This window comes from Phoenix dactylifera, chromosome 1 (assembly GCF_051530095.1).
Source record: "Phoenix dactylifera cultivar Ajwa chromosome 1, Ajwa_hap1_PhDact_Kaust_v1.1, whole genome shotgun sequence".
Taxonomy (NCBI): domain Eukaryota; kingdom Viridiplantae; phylum Streptophyta; class Magnoliopsida; order Arecales; family Arecaceae; genus Phoenix; species Phoenix dactylifera.
The window spans coordinates 2135280-2149748 of NC_143190.1; the positions used below are offsets into that span (position 1 = coordinate 2135280).

The following is a 14469-nucleotide window of genomic DNA, read 5'->3' on the forward strand; positions in this document are numbered from 1 at the left end:
TTTAGGAAGTTGAGTGAGAATCAGGTCAAGTATTGGCAAAGCCACTTTTTTTCCCTTTTTTATCTTTAGTACTTCCATTCTTTCGGTATTTTCATCATTTTTTATTCAATTTTTTTTAAACCATTGATTTTTCAAAATTCTTTAAATTTTAAGAGGAAAAATGAAATCTTTATTTTTTATTTTAATTTACCCGATATCTAGTATTTTGTTGCCATTGTATAAATTCATTATGTTTTATTTGGTAAATTCTTTTGATATATATAAATAATTAAATATCAAGTCTTTCAACTTATTTTATTTAAATTATTTTCAATATTTTGATAATTTTTTTAACTCCACCAGGAATTATTTTACTAATACACTAATTGATAGATGTAACTGATTTTTCAACAATATTTAGGTTGCAATCTTGTAATATTTTTACTTTTTTTTAAACAAAATTAGAAACATAAATTCTGTTTCTTTTTTTCAAACTTTTCACAATAGAAACATATTTTGGTAGTTATTATTATCTTTTAACAATAAAACTAAAAATATGTTTAGTAAATGAGGCCAGAGATAGAGGAAGAGACATCTGAGGATGCCACCAGCCTTGTGCCCTTGGCGAAGTTGGTGATTATTGTATGGGGGCAATTAGAGAGCACGATTAGGGTGGGGGAGAAGTGGGAGAGGGAGTTGAGGACGCGAGTGATGGAAGCCCTGGTGGAGGTGTCGAAGAGGTATGCGCATTGAGGACAAGGAGGCTAGTAATGATAAAAAGAGAAACACAAGAAATAAAAAGGTCATATATAAGAATAAGCAGGGTAAGAAGGAGGTGGTGGATATAAGATTGTCAGGATCTTGGAAGGAGTTGGGAAGGAAGCGGAATGATAGAAAATTAAAGAGAGTTGGGGCATTTGGGGGATTTGAAATGCTTAAGAGAAGTTAAAGGGGTTATTTTAAAAAAGTGAGTAAAATTTTTTTGCTCCTCTTTTTTTTTTGAGAAGTAGTAAAAATAATTTTTATTTTCTTAAAAAAATATGATACTAAACAGGCATTACTCTTCATTAAACAACCATCGGTTCCAGCCCCACCGGTGCTTCCAGGCTCCAGCCACACGTTTCGCACGTGTCGCAGCGCACGCTGCTATCTTATTCCCAAGCCAATCAATTATGACACGTGTCATCCATGAGGCGGCAGAACGGGTGTTCCCACCTGATCGGCTAATACAAACTCGCAGTCCGTGAAGGACTCACACCACACCTTCCACGAAAAGACCAGAAGCGCCATCGACAACCAAGAAAACTCTAGAACTGCAATCCCATCCGTCCATAACCATCCGACGGACACAGTTCTCGTTCGCCCCCGAAGGAAAGGAGCTTCTGGAGTCTTCTTTTCGACCGCCCTCCCCACCGACCCGCCCTTATATCATCAACCCCCTTGACCTAAAGCCATCGGAATCCCTTCGCTCGCGACGCCTAGAGGGTTCTCCGCTTTCCCTTCTTGATCGAGATCGGTTGAGTGTTTCGTTCTTTGGATCGAGATTTAGGTGAGGATTTTTGGGCGATAGAAGATGTTCGGGAGGGCGCCGAAGAAGAGCGATAACACAAGGTACTATGAGATCCTTGGGGTTTCGAAGAGCGCGTCGCAGGATGACCTGAAGAAGGCCTATCGGAAAGCCGCCATCAAGAACCACCCGGACAAGGGAGGCGACCCCGAGAAGGTAACGATTTGTTGATCCCTTTGTCTTTAGATCGTTTGTAGACTCTCTTGATCTGATCGGCATTCATAGATCTATGGATCGGCGGCTGAATAGTTGGAGATGACGTCTGATTCACGTCGATATTAGGAAATTTCGCTTTTTTGGATCATTTATTTGTTTGTTTCTTGTATCTTTTGATGGATCTCTGGAGATCTTTTATGGAAAGTGGGAACAATTAGGTTTTTCATGATAATTTGGTGATGCTAATGATTATCTTGAGGGGAAATTGGGGCCGACGTAGCCAGGAGGAGATCAGGTTTCATCGTGTGACGCAGAACAATCTTTATGTCTTTGTATTAGGAATTTGTTTCAAATATTTAGTTTATTTGAGATGATTTAGGCATGGATGTTTGGCTTTCTACTAAAATTTTTCCTCGGATACCTTTTAGATTTATTAAAAATAATTAATCTTTGTTTATGTAATACCTAGTTTTGCTTTTTTTTTTTCTTTCTTTCACTTAGATGTTTCAAGCCTTATGTATGAAGTGTTTTATATGAGAAAAAAGGGACTTTGCTGTGATTGTTGGATGTATTCTTTATAATTGTTAATGGCTAGTAGTGCCCTGGATGGAAGATGACCTGGAAATTATGTTGCTCTCTTTCAGTTCAAGGAATTGGCCCAGGCTTATGAGGTTCTGAGTGATCCTGAGAAGCGTGAGATCTATGATCAGTATGGTGAGGATGCCCTCAAGGAAGGAATGGGCGGTGGAGGTGGCCACGACCCATTTGATATCTTCCAATCTTTCTTCGGTGGAAACCCCTTTGGAGGTAAACATTGTCTGTCTGTCCCTTGCTAGATGAGAGCGTAAGATAATTTTGTTCTCTAATGGGGGAAGATCTTGCTTATGGTTATGATGTTGGCTTGGATGAATGAATAGGTGGAAGCAGCCGGGGCCGAAGGCAGAGGAGGGGAGAAGATGTGATCCATCCCCTCAAGGTTTCTCTGGAAGATCTGTACAATGGGACAGCAAAGAAGCTCTCTCTTTCACGAAATGTCATCTGCCAGAAGTGCAAGGGGTAATCTCTCTTCCTTTCTCCGCTGCTAACATTGCTATGCGTTGTTTTCTAGCTTTGGGTAGCTTTCGATCATTGTTCCTAACGTGCGTGCGCATCCTAATTCGGATGGCAGTAAGGGTTCAAAATCCGGAGCTTCCATGAAATGCTCTGGTTGTCAGGGTTCAGGTATGAAGGTCTCGATCCGTCAGCTGGGACCTTCGATGATTCAACAGATGCAGCACCCATGCAATGAGTGCAAGGGAACTGGAGAGACCATCAATGAGAAGGATAGGTGCCCGCAGTGCAAAGGTGAGAAGGTTGTGCAGGAGAAGAAAGTTCTCGAGGTCGTGGTCGAGAAGGGCATGCAGAATGGCCAGAAGATAACCTTCCCTGGAGAGGCAGATGAAGCGGTATGTTCTTGTTTGCATGGAAGACCTATTTGAGCTTCGTGTAAGAGTCATCAGAAATTTGATGCTTGATGCTGGTGAATTTTGTATGCAGCCTGATACGGTTACGGGAGACATTGTGTTTGTGCTCCAACAGAAGGATCATCCCAAGTTCAAAAGAAAGGGCGATGATCTCTTCTATGAGAGCACGCTGTCCCTCACTGAAGCCCTGTGTGGCTTCCAGTTTGTCTTGACTCATTTGGATAACAGGCAGCTGCTTATCAAGTCTAACCCAGGGGAAATTGTCAAGCCTGGTAAGGCGAACTGTGTAGAATAATCTAGTGCGAGGAGAGGGGGCAGCCTGATGCATTTTATTCTAACCATCTGTTGATTGCTGAACAGATCAATTCAAGGCCATAAATGATGAGGGGATGCCGATTTACCAGAGGCCCTTCATGAGGGGAAAGCTCTACATCCACTTCACTGTGGATTTCCCAGATTCGTTGGCGCCTGAGCAGTGCAAAGCCCTTGAAGCCGTGCTTCCTCCAAGGCCTGTTTCCCAGATGACGGACATGGAGCTGGATGAGTGCGAGGAGACTACTCTTCATGATGTTAACATAGAGGAGGAGATGAGGAGGAAGCAAGCCCAAGCTCAGGAGGCATATGAGGAGGATGAGGAGGCTCATGGTGGTGCCCAGAGGGTGCAGTGCGCTCAACAGTGAGAGAGCAATACCCTTTCTGGTTCAATGCCCACGTCTACAGACTAATTTTGCTGGCTATTATTGGAGTCGTTGCTCCCTATTTGCTGATGTGGTATTCATCTTGCTGTGGTAACTATACAGTAAACTGGTGAATTCTGGTTATCTGTTGAATGCTTTAATCTTTACCCTTTCCTTCTAAATGTTTTATTTTTATATATGGTGTCTGTCTTTAAAATTGTGTTTCGGTTTTGATTGTTGTGAAAGATGCCATAAATCCTTCATCAAACTCTCGCCAGCGTTTGAAGGTTGTTTTATAGTCAATCTGAAATTCTGGTAACTGGAAATATGGACGCATGCTGAAAACAAAGTTATGCACGGTTGCTTTGAAAGCCTCCTGTAGCGCAAACTAAAATCTTTGGCATTTAGAGATATATGCGTACTTGCTGAGTTTGGAATAAGAGTTGGGTGTGAAATGCGGGCTGGTCTGATCTTGTTAAAGATAAAGCAGTTGCCGGAGCTTATTATTCAAGTCTGTTGATTTTGATTCAATCCATGATGGAGCCGGGATTATTATTTCCCCTCTAATTTGATTCATATGAGTGCTGTTTATCTTTTTTTAACTAGGGAAGGTTATGCAGGCAGAAATTGGCGGGCGTTGTGTGTTCTTGTGAAGAAGACCCGCAGCACTGCTGAAAGTGGTCTCAAGTGGCGGGCGTTGTGTTCTTGTGAAGAAGACCCGCAGCACTGCTCGAAGTGGTCTCAAGTGGCGGGCGTTGTCGCTTCAGTGGTCGTTAAAACGTAGAATTTATGAAAATAGAAAGTGTTAGAAATGAACAAAATGAACAGACCACCGGCAAGGTGCCACGTCCAACAGCCAAGGCTTACCATCAGTGTTATATTTTTAAAATTACAACGTATGTATTTCCAAAAAAAAATGCTGTATTGGGAAAAGTATAGTTTTTTTTTATCATACAAATAGCACAACATTTTTATTTTATTTTGGATTTTGAAGTGAAAATCTAAGAGTAATAGGAGAAGAAAAAAAAAAATCCTTAGCTTTAGCTTTAGTTCTCAAGCCCGGTGGCAGCGGTCTCGCATGTACGCCTGTGAGTGTCACCTCATGTCGCTTGCTCATATATATCTTTAGCTTACTTCAGGTTCATGAAAAGAAAGTCACACATAAGATTAAAACCATTGAAACGTATCTCTGTGGACATGATTCCGCATAGAAAAGTATATATATATATATATATATATCGGCCTTGCGTCCGCATAGGACGGTTTGTCCGCTAGTCGTCTGCATAGGAATATCCATACGGAATCATCCGCATAGTACGTATTATGCGGACGCAAGGTAACATCGCATAATAATTCCTATGCGGACATGAACCGCATAATATTGTCTATGCGGACACGGACCGCGACATAATGACTATGCGGACGTGATCCGCGTAGTAAGCCTATGCGGATGTGTTCCGCATAGTAAACATATGCGGACAACACCTCATAACAAGCATATGCGGACTGTTCCGCAAGACTGTCTATGCGGAATGTTCCGCATGGTATTGTCTATGATGCGGTCTTCCGCATAGTGATGCCTATGCGGACGTGATCCGCGTAGTAAGCCTATGCGGACAACACATCATAGCATGCATATGCGGACACGATCCGCATGGTACTGTCCATGCGGACACGATCCGCATGGTACTGTCTATGATGCTGTCTTCCGCATAATGATGTCTATGAGGACATCTTGCGCATAACGATGCATCTTGCGCATAACGATGCCTATGCGTCCGCACAGGAAGGATATATCTGCTGACCTGCGTGCGCATTGGACTCTGTGCGGGTTAGTCGTCCGCATATGAATATCTATGCGGGAATCATCATCATAGTACTTTTATGAGGTCGTATATGCATACGCATAATAATGTCTCTGCGGATGATGACCGCATAGTAAAATCTACGCGGAAGATGTCCCGTTCATAAATTATGAGGACAGTGTCCGCATCGTAAAATCTATGCGGATGGAGTCCGCATAGGAACGTCTATGCAGACGTAAGGACGTCTTCCGCATAGTAATGTCCATGCGGACATACGTCCGCATCGTAAGTTCTATGAGGAACTGCGTCCAAAGTACGACGTCCTATGCGCACGTCGTCCCATGTGGACGACGTCCCATAAAGTAGATATTGTTCAAATTGATCTTATTCTCCTCATGGTCACCCTCCTGGAAAAGAAATTCTATTTAAGAAAACGTGTATTCACATATCCAATATGGGACTAAGAAAGAAAAGAGTTCTAACACAGAAGATAAGATTGGTTTTATTTTTTTAATAATAAAACTTTTTTATAAATTAAAACTCCAGCGAGAGCAACATTCAAACAGTACAAATGCTTAAAGTATTAGCAACCAGGCCAAGAAAGCAAAGGAACACACAGCCACAACTAACGGACAACAAACATGAAAAAGATGGGGAACCACAGAAGCAAACAAAAGATAGAAGAGTAACAGACCGCCGCTCAATATTCATCACCTTCGTCGCCCTCTTCACCCTCAGCGGATTCCGCCCCAACTTCCTCATAATCCTTCTCCAGTGCAGCAAGGTCCTCGCGAGCTTCAGAGAACTCACCTTCCTCCATGCCCTCACCAACATACCAGTGAACAAAGGCTCTCTTGGCATACATGAGGTCAAATTTGTGGTCGATGCGGGAGAAGACCTCAGCAACACTGGTGGAGTTGGAGATCATGCACACAGCCCTCTGCACCTTGGCCAGATCACCGCCAGGCACAACAGTAGGTGGCTGGTAGTTGATACCACACTTAAAGCCGGTTGGGCACCAATCAACAAATTGGATGGTGCGCTTCGTCTTGATGGTGGCAACCGCTGCATTCACGTCCTTGGGCACCACATCTCCTCGGTACATGAGGCAGCAAGCCATGTACTTCCCATGGCGAGGGTCACATTTTGCCATCATGGAAGACGGCTCGAAAGCACTGTTGGTGATTTCAGAAACAGACAGTTGCTCATGGTAGGCCTTCTCCGCAGAGATAACGGGAGCATACGAGGAAAGCATGAAGTGAATCCTTGGGTAGGGGACCAGGTTCGTCTGGAACTCAGTAACATCCACATTCAGGGCACCATCAAACCTCAAAGATGCAGTCAGAGATGAGATCACCTGCGTGTACCAACGAGACCGAAATCAGAAACCGTCAAAGACGAATTCAAAAGAGACCAGGCCATTTTATAATGAGGAGCAAGAGCGGACCTGAGAGACAAGTTGAGGTTTGTGTAGGTAGGGCGTTCGATGTCCAGGGAGCGCCTGCAGATGTCATAGATGGCTTCATTGTCAAGAAGCACAGCAACATCAGTGTGCTCGAGGAGGGAGTGGGTGGACAGAACACTGTTGTAGGGCTCGACGACGGAGGTGGAGACCTGGGGAGAGGGGTACACAGTGAAGCCAAGCTTCGACTTCTTGCCATAGTCGACGGACAGGCGCTCAAGGAGAAGAGAGCCCAGGCCTGAGCCAGTGCCTCCACCAACGGCATTGAATACAAGGAAGCCTTGAAGACCAGTGCAGTTATCAGCAAGCTTCCTGATACGGTCAAGGCAGAGGTCGACAATTTCCTTACCAACTGCAAAAATGCGAGCATATATATATATATATATATATATATATATATATATATATATATATATATATATTATTAGGTATTTGAAAAGAAAAACTAGGAATGCACAGAAAATCTATCAAGGGATGAAGGAATGGGGAGATTACTGGTATAGTGGCCGCGGGCAAAGTTGTTGGCAGCGTCCTCCTTGCCGCTGATGAGTTGCTCAGGGTGGAAGAGCTGGCGGTAGGTTCCAGTCCTCACTTCATCAATCACAGTGGGTTCCAGATCAACAAACACAGCGCGAGGGACATGCTTTCCAGCACCAGTCTCACTGAAAAAGGTGTTGAATGCATCATCACCACCGCCGATGGTCTTGTCACCGGGCATTTGGCCATCAGGCTGCAAGAAAGCAGAGAGTTAGAGGGGGAAAAAAAGAAAGAAAAAAGAAAACTAACAGTGCAGAGCATTACCAAACCAAGGAAGGAAAACGGATGCAAATCTTTGTTCGAAGTAAAATGGCTAAAACCAAAAAAAAGGATCGCACAAGTACAGCATATATGTTTATGAATTTGTCGTGATGAACAATGTAAAGACACCATGTTTATATGTAGGTCAAGTACGACATGCATTCAATTTCTCTGTAGCATATATAAACTGGTATAAAACAACAAAGCAAGGAAGGCAAGAACAAAAAAAATCACTCTTAGAAGATCCATAGCGAACAAAATTATAGATATAAACAAGGCATTTGACATCATCAATAAATGCTAAATTTGCACATGACCTACAAATGCTGATGATAACCATGGATTAGAAGAGATGATTAAGGGAATGAAAGCATAGATTCGGCACACATTGTCCCAGAGAACAGCATTCACAGATCAGACTAAAGATCCAGTAAAGAAATGGGCAAACAACTTCAAATCACGGCAAATCAAGAAGGTAACAAGATTTGACAGTCTCAAAGACACAAAATTGGGCACCAAATTATCCACAAAGCAGAAGATAGTCATCAAATGCCTAGATCTAAGGATACAATACTCAGTTTACAGGATCTGCTAAAAATAGCAATAGATAGGACTAGATCTACAGCTCCATGTGAAGAAAAAGAACTAAAACACTGCAAGAGGGTTTGGCGATTCAGATCAAGCAAAATTATAATGAGAATGAGACGGTGGCAGATCTCAAAGACGGGGAAACTTGCATTTTCAAAAATAAAAAAGAAGACGCCATATGAAACGCCGAGATCTGAAGGAATACCCTTCATTCCGCCAGATCTGCGGTGATGATGCCTACAAAACCCTAGATCTAAGATCTAGAGCAGCTACATTAACCATTAACTACGGGGAGACCTACAGTTCCTAAAGATCTCCGACTAATTAATCCAAAAAATCCTAGATCCGACCACAAACCTACCAAGAATCTCAAGAATGATAACCATTCGACGAAATAGATCGAGCCATCGCCAGCCAAAAAAAGGTCCAAAACTCAAGAAATGCACATATGAACACGGAAACGAAACCGATTGTGGTAGATCCAAAGAAAAGATCGAGGGACAAACAAATTTCATGAGAAAAATCTGTGATAAACAAAAGTAAAACACACATTTGCCACATTTCCAGCTATTTCATCACAAGAACCCAGATCTGAGCATAATCCGACAAGAATAGAACAAATCAACATCAATCTATCGAGAAAAATCGAAGAAAACCAAAAGAACCAAGAAAATCATCCAAAAGAAGAGAAAAATAGAACAGATCGAGGCAGATCTAAGGAAGACATCGAACCTGGATGCCGTGCTCGAGGCAGTAAAGTTCCCAGCAGGCATTGCCGACCTGGATACCGGCCTGCCCGATGTGGATCGATATGCACTCTCTCATCTTCGCTAAGAAGAAAAAAAGGAAGCGAAAGAGAGCTAGAAAACTACGGCGAGAAGGCGAAAGAGAGGAGAGGAGAGGAAGACGAGAGATTTGAAGGCCGGCGTGTACGAAGACGCCTTCCGATGCCACCACCCCCCTCGCCTCGCCTCTCGTTTTGTAGAGGAGTGGAGCGGGGGGGACGGGGAGGCCAGGGTGTTCTCTTTAACGGAAGTCGTTGGCCGTGATGAAACGGACGGCTGGCAGCGGAGAGAGAGAAGCTAAACCAACCTGGCGCCGTTAAACGTCACGTTCTTGTGCCTAAGTTTGCCGCTCGCTGTTTGATTTCGATTTCAAAGGGGGCTGAAAGTTATATTAAATTACGGAACCACCATTCCGTTCAAGGTTGGTCCATTTCGCGCTGGTCTCGTCTGATCCAGATCTAGCGGGTGAAGAAATCGGAGTTGGTTTGGGTAATCTGTACCTTCGGGGCAGTTTAACGGGTGAGCCAGTTGTAGTTGTGCGTGATGCGACGCTTCAACGGCCTTTTGCTTTAAAAATATCTTACTCTAGTGATTATTTATATTTTTATTTATTGCTGCCTTCAGGCAAACTCGGGTAGCTATTTCTACTGCAACATGTTAGCTTTCTCCTCCCACGGTAAGTTGACAGCAGCCCTACTACTGCAACTTTGTTTCTTCAGCTCAAAACTCCTGGCACAAACATAACAAAATTTAGAAAATAATCAACGAACGACATCAATTTATGGTGCATCGCGGGCAAGCCAAAGCTCTAGATTATTCTCATGCTCGGTAGGATAGACTGGGTGTAGCTTTGTGCCGTAGTCTCGCATTGACTAAGCTTGGGTTTGTGAGATCGGGCTGGTCCTTTTCTCAACAGCTTAGCTCTTAGGTTGTGGATACATGACAAGCGATATCAGATATGTCATGTTAGCCTCTCATCGAGGTTAGCAGTTGAGGAGGACCTAATAAGATTCGAGCCATAGGCTGGCTCTTTCTCTCAAGTAGGAGCCAACTGTGATGAGGGTTTCATAAGGTTGGAGAAGGAGGCGGAGATTACCATCTTCCCATATTGATTAAAAAAAGAGATGCCGCATGGATTTATTAGCCTAGGCCGGTCCTCTTTGGGCAGCTTAAGCTTTTTTGACTACTAGTCCATGCATAAAGGACTGGCAGCAGAATTTAATATTCAATCTACTTTTGAGTCTCAATGCACAAGAAGGTGTCCATCAAACGCCAGCATGGTAATGGGGATGCTATGCCAGCTTTGTCTGAGAATTTTAAGTTTTGCTCTCAACATCCATGATTTATGAATAGAAGTTGATAGGATTTCGGCAAAGCGGCACTAAAGACACTCACTTCCTTTGCAAATAACACAGGCATCCAAGTCATCATATGTGACATGTAGACTTTAACAAAAAGAAATCTAAATCAAATGCCCAACTGCACCTAGTGACCTGCATTTGGGAAGAAAAGAAATGTGACCTAAGTGGTTGCAAGTGGTCCGGCTGTAGGAATCACTAGGGAAATAAGCCAAAATCTCATGAGGCAAGTCTATTATAACTGGTTTGTTGTCACTGAATGTGGGTAGTAAACTTGTAGGCTTAACCAGGAGGCAGCCCATCCCCTTCTCCCAAACAGGACCAGCTTCCCCAAAGCAGGGCCCCTAATATTATTAAAATCCATGACCTGAGCCTAAGAAAGCTGTGCTTCTACCAGCTTGGCCGTGTGCTCTCTGTGCATCATATTTATCATCGCTCAAAAGAGAAGGTGGTTGCTATGAGATGGTTAGAGCTTCATAGATCTCTGAAATAATTAAAGGGAAATCCATAGTCCCTGCTCAGACGTATATTTCCCATGTCGCCTCTCTCCTCTCTGTCTCCCTCCTCTCTCCACTGTGATGTTGCTACTGTCTTCTCTCCTTTATATTCACTTCTTTCATGCCATGGTCAGTGTCAAAGAGACCTTGCAAGAAGAGTGAGGAGAGAAGGAAGACATGCCCATGCCTTTCGCTACTAGGGCTCGGCCTTCGGTCGGGTTTGCCTGGGCTCAGCCTTCGGACACGGGTCTGCCTAGTCTTGACGTAGTCGTTGGCCCATTTGGGCTTCGGTCTAGCTCAAGTTTGCGTTTGGTTTGGGCTCCAGCTCGAACTTTTAAAAAGGTTTTTGTGCGTAGAGCGATTCCAAAATCCTAAATTTTTCTTTTTGGTCAAAGCCTAGGCTGCATCAAAATCCAACAAGACCTGGTGCAGTTCCAACACCAAAGGCTTGTTGGTTTGCGAGAAAAGGAGGAAGGAAAGTAATGAGATGCCTCTTGTTTGATTGGACTTTTCAAAGGAGAGATATGGGAAAGTTGTATTCCCATGGAAATATGATTCCCACATTTCATGGGAAAGACAGCAGGAATCACTTCATTTTTATTTTTTTTCTAAAAAGGCCCTTCAGCATTAAAAAAGCATTAAACAGGCATTAAACACCTAATTTTTATTAAGGGTATAATAAAAATTAGGGGGAACTAATGTCCGGTCCATTTTTTGACCGGACCGTAATGTTTAATCCCTGTTGAACATAAATTTAACAACCGGTCCATAACCATTTCCAATGCATAATAAATTTTCATGAAAAGACCATAATGCCCTTCACCCTCTTCATCTTCATTTTTCCTTTTTTTTCCTGTTCTGAATCCTATTCCTTCCAACTTCCAAGCCATCCCGTAAGGTCTGCAAGTGCCCGTTCCGCTTCCGCATCATCGGCTCCGGCCTCCAGGCCAAGTGAGACTCCCTCTTCGCCGCTGTCTCCACCGCCGCCTCCCTTGCCCTCGACCTCCATCTATGTTTCTTCCCCACCGTCGCCGCCCGCGAGAGGATCCAAAGGAGAAAGGGTCTCGGCCGCACTCCACCGACCACGTCGCCGAGCCACCGCCGGCCTCGGCACTCTTCCGGTTCCGCCAGCCTCGCGGGAGGAGAAGGAGGGAGGAGAAGAAAGAAGAAAGAAGAAGGGGCATCGGGAAGAAGAGAAGAAAAAAAAAAGAAAAAGAAAAGAAAAAAGAAAAGAAAAGAAAAGAAAAGGAAAGAAAAATAAATAAATAAATGCATAAATGAGTGTGTGTATATATGAATGAACGAATAAATAAATAAAATAATAAATAAATATATTTCAATAAAATAAAATAATAAATAATAAATAACTAAATAAATAAATAACGATCCGACACTTTTTTGGCGCTGCCGGCCTCGCAGGAGGAGAAGAAAGGAGGGAGGAGGAGAAGGAAGAAAGAAGAAGAAGCTTTGGGAAGAAGAGAAGAAAAAAGAAAAAAAAAAGAAAAGGAAACAAAAAGAAGAAAATAAAAAAATAAAAAAAAAATAAAAAAATAAAAAAAAGAAAATTAAGTTAACTCACTATTGCAATTAAGTTAGTAAGCTTGAACATAGTGCACATAGTAAAACTATCTCTGCGTGCCATTTTTCTCCATCTTGAAAATTCAGTTAGAAAACAATAACATTGTGGAGTGATCGATTAAAACCCCGTTTGATTTTGATGAGCTCAAAGCATTTGAGTATATCTTGTGATTACTAATGAATTCAATTGAGTGTTTCAGTGAAAATCCTGTCCAAGTGTCTCTAGACTTGGTTCATAGCATTTTGGATAAGTTAAGAAGTCTGCATGAACCAATGTCTGAGATACGAGTCGACTCCCGAGTTTCACGAGTCGACTCCAAGCGTATCAAGGTCACTGGCACGAGCTCGAGTCGACTCCTGATCAGTACGAGTCGACTCCGACTGAAAACAGACAGAAGGACAGAAGAGCAGTTTTTCAGGTCTGAGATTCGAGTCGACTCCAGTGGAATGCGAGTCGACTCCCAGCGGTACACACAGAAAAAGTCAGAGAGCGTTTTATGGACTCTGAGATTCGAGTCGACTCCAGTGGAACGCGAGTCGACTCCCAGCGGTACACAAAGAAAAAGTCAGAGAGCGTTTTATGGACTCTGAGATTCGAGTCGACTCCCGCAGTACGCGAGTCGACTCCGAGACTGTGCGACCATCGACAGACAGAAGACCATGTTACTGCCTCTGAGATTCGAGTCGACTCCCAGACAGCTCGAGTCGACTCCAAGACAAGCTTCACGTCAAAAGGCAGAAGACCAACTTTCGGAAAATGAGAGCCGAGTCGACTCCAAGGAAGTTCGAGTCGACTCCAAGACTGGATGAGCCAAAAGACAGAGAATCGGGAGTTCGGGCTCTGAGATTCGAGTCGACTCCCAGGACAGTCGAGTCGACTCGAGTGGACAAAATTCAAATTTGGATCCACGGACTACAGAGGATGAGCCGACTCCAAAATTGCCAGGTCAGCGCCAGAAGTTGGCGAGTCGACTCCGGGTCAAGACGAGTCGACTCCCAGTCAAGACGGCAACTTTAATTCAAACTGGGAACAGTTGCCGAGTCGACTCCGGAAAAGCTCGAGTCGACTCCTGCTACAGCCGAGTCGACTCCTGATCGCGCGAGTCGACTCCAACCCACCAACGGTCACATTGTCAGGCTGCGCAGAGTGTGCAGAACGGCCAGAAAAAGCAGAGTAACGGCTAGTTTCCGTGGGGGTTGGGTTAAATAGCCACAGAAGACTGTAGCAAGGTAGAGAACACACATTCCACTCCTAGCATTCAAGTCTTCAAGCTCTCTAAGTGCTCTTCAACGAGAAAAAGGGAAGATCTGCATTTACTGCTCCAACAACATCTTCCCAGCATTCAAAGCTTCCTCCTCCTGCTTTCAAGTCGATTACTCTTTCAAGAGGAGACCGGAGTTCCAGAAGCCACACCTCTTCACCATCTTAAAAGCGTTTGAGGGCTTCTAACTCCTTTACGATTATATTGTTTTAAATCTGCTTTTTGAGAAGCTATTTTCTGTTTTCTTCTATCTCGTGTATTTACTTGATTCAATCGGGGGATTGAATCAAGGGGATTAAGGTTGGTTGGTGAGCCGTTTTAAAACCAACGAGTGTAAGGGTTTGATTGTGAGCCCGGGAAAACAATCGGGGTTGGTTCTAGTCGGTGAGCCTGGGAAAACCGACCGAGTTCGTTGTGAGCTCGTAAAACAACAAGTTCGGTTGTGAGCTTGCAAAACAACCGGCTGTAATCCAAGGGGGTTATAGTGAAATTCC

General features: G+C 43.6%; 2 protein-coding genes across 2 annotated transcripts; one reads left to right on the forward strand and one right to left on the reverse strand.

Moving 5' to 3' along the window:
• The first annotated feature begins 1238 nt into the window (after window positions 1-1238).
• Window positions 1239-4039, forward strand: LOC103705715 (dnaJ protein homolog). Its single transcript, XM_008789539.6, has 6 exons — window positions 1239-1702; window positions 2347-2509; window positions 2620-2758; window positions 2871-3147; window positions 3239-3437; window positions 3526-4039. The coding sequence occupies exons 1-6, from the start codon at window positions 1553-1555 to the stop codon at window positions 3843-3845; spliced, it is 1248 nt and encodes a 415-aa protein (XP_008787761.1). The 5' UTR covers window positions 1239-1552; the 3' UTR covers window positions 3846-4039.
• Window positions 4040-6204: 2165 nt separating this feature from the next.
• Window positions 6205-9463, reverse strand: LOC103705714 (tubulin alpha-1 chain). Its single transcript, XM_089929058.1, has 4 exons — window positions 9228-9463; window positions 7605-7839; window positions 7091-7461; window positions 6205-7004 (listed from the first exon to the last, which is right to left on the reverse strand). The coding sequence occupies exons 1-4, from the start codon at window positions 9318-9320 to the stop codon at window positions 6348-6350; spliced, it is 1356 nt and encodes a 451-aa protein (XP_089785184.1). The 5' UTR covers window positions 9321-9463; the 3' UTR covers window positions 6205-6347.
• Between the last annotated feature and the right edge of the window lie 5006 nt (window positions 9464-14469).

Excerpts from the sequence above, each read along its gene's own strand:
- LOC103705714 (XM_089929058.1), bottom strand. The coding sequence starts at position 9,320 with ATGAGAGAGTGCATATCGATCCACATCGGGCAGGCCGGTATCCAGGTC. Across the intron at positions 7,840-9,227 it reads GCCTCGAGCACGGCATCCAG|CCTGATGGCCAAATGCCCGG; the intron begins GTTCGATGTCTT and ends GCTTTCTTGCAG. Across the intron at positions 7,005-7,090 it reads TCAACTTGTCTCTCAGGTCC|GTGATCTCATCTCTGACTGC; the intron begins GCTCTTGCTCCT and ends TGGTACACGCAG.
- LOC103705715 (XM_008789539.6), top strand. The coding sequence starts at position 1,553 with ATGTTCGGGAGGGCGCCGAAGAAGAGCGATAACACAAGGTACTATGAG. Across the intron at positions 1,703-2,346 it reads AGGGAGGCGACCCCGAGAAG|TTCAAGGAATTGGCCCAGGC; the intron begins GTAACGATTTGT and ends GCTCTCTTTCAG. Across the intron at positions 2,759-2,870 it reads ATCTGCCAGAAGTGCAAGGG|TAAGGGTTCAAAATCCGGAG; the intron begins GTAATCTCTCTT and ends TTCGGATGGCAG.